At 48.9% G+C, this 8,611-nt stretch overlaps 1 protein-coding gene across 1 annotated transcript in view; it reads right to left on the bottom strand.

Annotated features, from left to right (window-relative positions):
- Positions 1-499: 499 nt before the first annotated feature.
- Positions 500-8,611, bottom strand: part of LOC109938266 (RAS guanyl-releasing protein 1-like) — a 22,514-nt gene continuing 14,402 nt past the window's right edge. Inside the window, exons 3-4 of the mRNA XM_048618286.1 lie at positions 3,555-3,874; positions 500-2,562 (exon numbers count right to left, since the gene is read on the bottom strand). Coding sequence (XP_048474243.1) covers positions 2,371-2,562; positions 3,555-3,874 — 512 coding nt within the window. The 3' untranslated portion in view covers positions 500-2,370. The remainder of the gene's footprint in view (positions 2,563-3,554; positions 3,875-8,611) is intronic.

The following is an 8,611-nucleotide window of genomic DNA, read 5'->3' as shown; positions in this document are numbered from 1 at the left end:
GTGTGTGTGAGAGAGTGTGTGTGTGTCACAAACACAGCCGAACGCACATGACCTGCCAATGAAATCTGTCACATGTCACTCTCACAACGCAGTGGCCGTTGTGTGCACAGTGAGCCCCTCCTCACAAGGTGACAATGGACAGGCTCTCTCTCATTCAGTATTGTTGATTCACACTACACTGCTCTGCTTTCCTTCTGAACGGTGCCTTGGGATTTTCACACTCCCCTACAGATGCTTTCACCCCTTGTTGGAAAAATGGCTCCTCCAACAGCGCAACGTTTCCCCCAGCAATCATTCTGCACTGGGAGGGCCAGACCTGATTTTCATGCTCAAAATCCCTCAAGGAGGCGCCTTCCGGGTTAACAAGGGTGACAGAGAATCATATTTAATCTGTTGAGCCTTCTCCACCTGGAAACAGTGCAATATCACAACCATAAGCCTGATCCTGGGTACATGAGACAATACCCCGGGTATCCAAAAAGATAAAAGGGGACAAAAGAAAGGTTCAAAATATTGGCAAAGCTGCCTTTTTATCTAAAAGTCTTGGTACAAACAGTATGGCTACAGTTGAGTCCTAACTCTCCCCCCGGGGTAGAGATCACAAGGCGCTAATTAAATGTACACTCCTTGCTGTTCCCACGCGAGGCTCCATCTTTCCAGGCAGGTTACTGCTCACAGTTACATTTAACGTTCAGCGACTCTGGGAAAGACCATAACCGGGATGGCAACCTGTGTTTATCTCTGCGGGATGCGGATGTGGATGGGTGGGTGGGGGTCTCTTCACACCTTTTCGTTGACTGGGCCAGTCGGCTCGGTTTCCAGTGGTTGAGGTATGAACATTGGGTAACACACACTGTGCGGTGACAGGGAGCTGTTTTATGTCCCCCTTGGATGGGCAGCCCACCACGCAGTGCAGTAAACAGTGCCTCTGGCAGTGAAGTACCCCCTCCACACTGCACTGAGGTAGCAGAGTACCCAAGGGAATGGCCTGAACTCTCAGCTAAATCTAGCTACGGTGACAAAACGACCTGTAAGTGCACGAGAGTAAAGGCACTTTATCAAAGTGCTTCTCTGCTTTTTAAGGAGATTCCGAAAGTCCCACATTACGACAAATAGGCTCCTCCACTTCCTTCATGAAGCATCACCAACATTTTTATTCCAAGCTTGAGGAAACGCTGTAGACGAGAGGCTCGGGATATATTTCAGGTGTTGACAGGAAGAGAGGAGCTGTGGGTGGTTTCTCATGTTGGGCTGGTTCACCGGTGAACCCAAGATGGAAATGACCACGGGGGGAACAGCTCACGCACGCCCGGTATAACCGCGGGCCCGTTATCCCCCGGCAACACAAGGGCTTCAGCTTCAAAGGATGACTCAGGTGGGCGGTGTCAGCCCCAATAGGGCGCAGCTGGAAAAGCTTGGGTAAATCGGATGGTCCAGAATCGCCAGCGAAACTCCCTTCCTTCCAGCATTCACCACGAGCGGCCATTCTGCCAGGACGTGCCACTCCTCCCAGTGCACCCCCGCTTCCTCCAGGTGGATTCAACGAAATACGGGATCACGAGTTGACCTCCTCGAACTCAATCCTGCATCCAATACGATCCCGGCTGGTCACTCGTACGTGACTGAAGGTGGGGGATGGGCGGGAGATTGGGAATCCATCCGGAAAACGCCGACTTGCCGGACCAGGTCACCGGTGCCATCGGACGGTTAGAACCGGGAAACGATCGTGCCGGGCGCCGGAGTTTGGTTCAGCCTTGGCTCAAGGCCCAGTCCGATCAGAGGCCGGAGCCTGTGGGTGGGTGCAGCTGGAGAGGACAAAACATTGAGTCCAGGCGTCCAACGGATCGATGTCACCCATCGGAGGGACATCCACGAAATTCCACTTCCACCCGTGGACAGTGAAGAGAGACACCGAGCCTCAAGTTTGCGTTGACACAGGGGGTGGGGTTGGGCGGGCACCTTCTGAAGTAAAATTCGGGCAGGTTGTTGTTGTAGTTAGTGAGGAGAATGGGGAGGAGGGCCACTGGCCATGTTCCCTCTGAGCTGAAAGTGCTTGAGGCTGTCTCTGAGGCCTAGTGTGAAGGAGAGCCTGACTGTTTCTCATTGTCTGACTGCCCGCCTGATGAGTGATGGCGGGGGGGGGGGGGTAACGGGGAGGTGATGAGGGCGGGGTGGTGGGGAAGGAGCGGAGAGTCGCTTCAGCCTGTTCTCTGAGGTAACGCCAGTCTTCAGCAATAAGCTACACAGCAAATATGAAGTAAAACCCAAACGTGGTTTCTTGTGATTGTGTGTCGGTGTGTTAATAGTTTGAACAGTGCTGCTCCCCCTGCCTTCCCCTTCTCCCAGACAGAACGGGGCGATGGTGCAGGTTCATATTTTGGAGTCACGCTCCACCTGGAGATTATCCATTTGCTCCAGGATGAGGGTGACTGTGGGCTGTCTGAGAGTGTCCAATTGTTCCTGTATGGCACACACCTGATCCTGTAGCCTGCTGTTCTCAGCCTCCAGGTAGGCCTTCACTTTGTGAAGCTCACTGTTCTCCAGAGCCAGCTGGTTTCTTTGCTGCAACAAAGTCAGAAAACATTGAGAGTCATTGAGGCAGGCAATATGATGTCAATTCATAGTCAGAGAGCATGAGGTCAAGCACCAAGGCCCGACTGGTCTGAGGCAGGCAGGCAACTTCAAAACTGTATGGATGCTAATGCTACTGGGCCAGTGACCGAGAGACCCAGGCCTGGTAACCCAGAGACCCACTAATGACTCAGAGACTGGGCCCAGTGACTCAGAGACTGGGCCTAGTGACTCAGAGATTGGGGCTAGTGACCCAGAGACTGGGGCTAGTGACCCAGAGACTGGGCCCGGTGACACAGAGTCTGGGCCTAGTGACTCAGAGACTGGGCCCGGTGACTCAGACATCAGGGCTAGTAACCCAGAGATCCGGGCTAGTGACCCAGAGACTGGGCCCAGTGACTCAGAACCTGGGCCTAGTGACCCAGAGATCGGGGCTGGTGACCCATAGACTGGGCCCAGTGACCCAGAGATCGGGGCTAGTGACCCAGAGATCGGGGCTAGTGACCCAGCGACTTGGGGCCTAGTGCTCTGGAGGAGGGGGCCACTGATGGTTTCTCAGATCCGAGCATATCAACATTGGATCAATCCATAGATTTCGAACTGAATCATGAGGGGCATGGATAAGGTGAATAGCCAAAATCTTTTCCCCAGAGTGGGGGAGTTCAATACTAGAGGGTGTAAAGTTTTTAAAGTGAGAGGGGAAAGATATAAAAGGGACCCAAGGAGCAACTTTTTCACACGGAGTGTGGTTCAGGTATGGAGTGGATTTCCTGAGGAACTGGTGGATGCTGGTAAAATGCAACATTTAAAAGACATCAGGGTAAGGCCATGAGTAGGAAAGGTTTGGAGGGATGTGGGCCAGGAGCAGGCAGGTGGGACTAGTTTAGTTTGGGAACACAGCCGGCAGAGACGCTACCCCCCCCACCCCTGCCACTACTCCCAGCCCACTGCTTCGTGACTCCCGTCCACCTTTGCAACCTCACCTGCTGTACCTCCTGTAGACTCTGTACCCAGTGTTCACGCTCTGGCACCTCCCTGTCCTCGTTGCCAACCTTCTGCTGCCTGCCCGGGTGAACCAGCCGGAGTTTGGGGTCCTCCCCTACGTCGGGCCTAGCATCCGCTACCGCCCTGATGCCCGGTTCGTCCAGCTCGGTCTGTGTTGACTTGTCAGCTGTGGTGGGCTTTACCCGCACCGAGATCTTCTGATTCAAGTGACCCATTACAACAATTGTGTGGTCCTTACTGTCATCAGAGTGCTCGGCACTTTCATTCTGACAGTACGTGAATATATCATCTTCATTACCTAGAGGGATGAGACAGGAGGACACAGGAATTCAACTCTGTCAGCTATTGTTGTAAATAGCACGTTGTCTGATTCTTAACTTATCCCCGCAAGCTCAGAAATAATAGTTGACTCTAAATTACAACACCAAATATTCTTTTTCTGAAGAAGGGTCTAGACCCTAAACGTCAGCTTTCCTGCTCCTCTGATGCTGCTTGGCCTGCTGTGTTCATCCAGCTCTACACCTTGTTGTGCCAAATATTCCTCGACACTTTTCAATGGTCCGCATTGGATTAGGAATACAGGGATGGTTTGAGAATTTAACTCCTGTTTAAAATCCTTACCCTTTGGGATATTGTGCGCAGTCTTTGGGCCTTGTATCTAAGGAAGGATGTGCTGGTGTTGGAGGGGGTTGAGAGATAGTGTACAAGGATGATCCCAGGGATGATCCGAGGGATGTTTTATGAGGAGCGATTGAAGTCTCTCTGGGCCTATATTCCATGGAGTTTAAAAGAATGAGGAGGAATCTGATCGAAACTTACAGAATACCAAGAGGCCTGGATAGAACAGATGTGGAGATGTTTTCACTAGCAGGAGAGACTAGGATCCGAGAGCACAGATTCACGGTGAAGGGACAACCCTTTAGAACTGAGATGAGGAGGAATTTCTTCAGCCAGAGGGAGGTGAATTTATGGAACTCATTGCTGCAGAAGGCTGTGGAGGCCAGGTCACTGAGTGTGCTTAAATCAGAGATAGGCAGGTTCTTGATTAATATGGGGATTGAGGGTTAAAGGGAGGGGACAGGAGAATGGGGTTGAGAAACGCATCAGCCATGATTGAATGGTGGAGCAGACTGGATGCGCCGAATGGACTAAGTCTGCCTCTATATTTTAAGGTCTTTGCAATCAAACCCCACTAGGACCTCACCCAAACCTATCTCCCAACACCCCATCACCTCCCCATCTCCCTCAACTCCATCCTCAACCCATGGTTTTTTTTTCATTATTCACTCACGGGATGAGGGTGTTGCTGGCCAGGCAGCATTTATTGCCCATCCCTAATTGCCCAGAGGGCAGTTCAGAGTGAACCACATTGCTGTGGGTCTGGAGTCACATCTAGGCCAGACCAGGTAAGGATGGCAGTTTCCTTCCCTAAAGGGCATTAGTGAACCAGATGGGTTTTTCCAACAATCGACAGCAGATTCATGGTCATCATTAGATTCTTAATTCCAGATATTTTATATTGAATTCAAATTCCACCATCTGCCATGGCAGGAATCGAACCCGGGTCCCCAGAACATTATCTGGGTCTCTGGATTAACAGTCCAGTGATAATACCACTAGGTCATCACCTCCCCTAAGCCCATTGACCCATTAACAAGCGTCAGAGAGTCATACAGCGTGAAAACAGATCCTTAGGCCCAACTTGTCCATGCTGACCAGATATCCTAAATTAATCTAGTCCCATTTGCCAGCATTTGGCCCATATCTCTCTAAATCCTTCCTATTCATGTACCCATCCAGATGCCTTTTAAATGTTGTCATTGTACCAGCTTCCACTGCATCCTCTGGCAGCTCGTTCCATACACGCACCATCCTCTGTGTGAAAAAAGTTGTCCCTCAGGTCCCTTTTAAATTTTCCCTTCTCACCTTAAACCTATGCCCTCTAGTTTTGGACTCGTCCACCCTGGGGAAAAGACCATGCCTCTTTACTGTATCTGTGCCCCTCCTGATTTTATAAACCAGATTCTTATTGAATTCAAATTCTACTACCTGCTGTGGTGGGATTTGAACTCAAGTGTCAAATGAAGCATTCCTTGGGTGAACAGTCTAGCGATAGCACCACCAGGCCAGTGCCTCCCCCTTGTGCTATTGGAGTAGACTATTGGAGTAGCCATACTCCAGTTGAATGATAGCAGATTTTTCTGAAGAAAGGTCCCAATCCAAAATGAAAGCTTTCCTGCTCCTCTGATGCTGCCCGGCCTGCTGTGTTCCTCCAGCTCCACACTGTGTTATCTCTGACTCCAGCATCCGCAGTTCTTACTATCTCTGAATGACAGCAGAGGTGTGCAGGCTGAATGGCCTCATCCTGCTTTCAGTCTATCTGGAGATGGTAACATTGTAGTCGGGCTTAGAATCCACTGCCCCAGGCTAGTGTGCCCTCCAGTCTCTATATTTTTAATGCAAATATTGCTTGGTTCTTTACCTTAAATTCTATCACTTATTTGACTTTTTTCATCAGTAACAGTGGCACAGTCCTGTTTCCTCTCAAATGTCCATTGTGTTTGGGATGTTACTTAAGTGAGGGTCGAGTGAAAACTTTTCCTGGAGTCAATTCTTTGGCAGTAAGGTCAAATTGGGATAAGGCCTTGCATTGACTGCTTCATTAACGATTTGGCAACAAGGAAATTGAGCTAATATCACACGACTTCCTCCGAATTAACCACAAATGCAAATATCTGACTGCAGATTAAGCACTGCCTCTGGGTCCCTGTTGTGCAGTGGTACCAGCAGGTCTCGCACTTCTGTGATTACCCACCAGAGGGTAGGACAGCTCCACAATTAACACTCAGTGAGTGTGAGCAGGGGGAACAGCAGTGATATCATTGGGTTAATAATCCTGGGACCCAGTCTAATGCATTGGGCACATGGGTTCAAATTAATTGAAGTTAAATTCAATAAACAAATCTGGACATAAAAGGTCATCTCAGTAAATGACAATGATTGTTGGCTGTTGTAAATAAAAACCCCATCTAATGTTGTTTCTGAGCACAAATTTGTTATCCTTCACTGGTCTGGTCTTTGTGTCATATCAGTTAACAAACAGGTTTAAACGTTAAACATGAAAAATTATATGGGCAGCACGGTTGCTCAGTGGTTAGCACTGCTGTGTCAGGGACCCAGGTTCAATTCCACCCTCAGGCAGCTGTCTGTGTGGAGTTTACATGATTCTCCGGGTGCTCCAGTTTCCTCCCACAGTCCAAAAATGTGCAGGTTAGGGTGGATTGGCCGTGGGAAATTGCCCATAGTGTCCAGGGATGTGCAGGCTGGGTAGGTTAGCTGTGGGGAATGCAAGGTAACAGAGATAAGCTCTCAGAGAAAGCCCATCTAATTAATCAAAGGTACCACAGTATGTTATCTCAAAGTCCTCACAGGAGATATTACAGAGAGATTCAGGGGAAGAAAGGTGTTTTGTGAAGAGACTGGAGATGACAGAATATTCCAGAAGACAGGCAGTGCGAACTTGGAGAAATTAAGTTATAATGCTTGTTGACTTGCTTGCCGAGCTGGTAAGTTTGTTCGCAAACATTTTGTCACCCTGTCAGGTAACATTGTCAATGGACCCCCGGTGAAGCATTGGTGTTCTGTCCCACTTGTGTCTCGGTTTGCTGGGGTGGGCAGCATCACTTCCAGATTTGTTTCTTTGTGGTTGGTGTATGGGGTCCAGCTCTACTTGTTTGTTAATGGATTTCCAGTCGGAGTCCCAGGCCTCCGAGAATTCTCGTGCATGTCTTTGGTTGGCTTGTCCTGGGATGGCCACGTTGCCCCAGTCGAACGGGTGTCCCTCTGTGTCCGTGTGTATTGAAATGAGTGATAGTTGGTCACGTCTCTTGGAAGCAAGTTGGTGTTCGTGAATCCTGATGGCTCGTTACCTTCCGGTTTTCCAGAAGTAAATACCAACCACCCTAACAAACTGAGACATATGAATAACAAGCAGGACCGAACACCAACGCTTCACACCATAGGCGCACTGATGATGTTACCTAGCAGGGTGACCAAACGTCTGTGAACAAACTTACCAGCTCAGCGAGCAAGTCTACAACTGCATTAACAACCTGAGCTACAAATCTGCTCAAAAAAGATTAAGATATAATTTATTGCTTCTTATTAATTGGGTTTATATTAGTGGGACATGTCTTTATTTAAGCAGCATTCCAGTAGAATTTAGACCAGTTAGGGAGCAGTTAGGGGGCATTGTTGGTTTGTTAGAAATGTTGTTAATTTGTTCACTGTTGGGTTAAATAAATAAATTGTTTCTTGTTACTTATAAAGTGGAGATTGGGGATTTTCTTTCTTTTAACCATTCTTTTAATAGATTATGAGGGGAAAGCCAAGCTTCTCTAGGTGTTTCAGGGGTAATTATTCGAAGGGAACCCCTATTCCCGTCATAACAGATTGGGGCTTATGTTCTGGTTTAACTATATAAGGGATTTGGCCATTCCCCTGTTGTAACTGTGTGGAGTTTACACATTATCCCCGTGTCTGTGTGGGTTTCCTCCTACAGACCAAAGATGTGCAGGTTAGTGGATTGGCCATGGGGAATGCAGGGTTACAGGGATAGGGTAGGGTAGGGTGGGGAGGATGGGGGGTGGGTCTGTGTAGGGTGCTGTTCGGACACTGTGAACTCAATGGAACGAATGGCCTGCTCCTGTCCTGTAGGGGTTCTGTGATTTCAGGGTCTTCCGACAAGGGGAGCAAGCCTCAGTTTCATTTGAAAAGCTTCCAGCCATGTCCTCGTCCCATGAATGAAGTAAAAAACTGTCAAAAATCTGGTTTTGATACTTTTCCATCGAATGTGCAGAGCAACAGGACAAAGATCTTAAAATTCAGACCAATAACGGTGACTGATGACAAAAAAAAATCATTCCTAAAGCAACCTGCAACAACACATAGAGCTGGTCACATTCCCATCAGGGAGCTCTGGTAATCAATAGGTAGGGTGGGGGAGGGAGGTGGGGGGGGAGCGAGGGAGAGAGAG

The sequence above is a fragment of the Rhincodon typus genome, chromosome 39 (genome assembly GCF_021869965.1).
Source record: "Rhincodon typus isolate 14 chromosome 39, sRhiTyp1.1, whole genome shotgun sequence".
NCBI classification, from domain to species: domain Eukaryota; kingdom Metazoa; phylum Chordata; class Chondrichthyes; order Orectolobiformes; family Rhincodontidae; genus Rhincodon; species Rhincodon typus.
The sequence above is the reverse complement of the archived record's forward strand: the minus strand, read 5'-3'. Positions and strand labels throughout refer to the sequence as shown.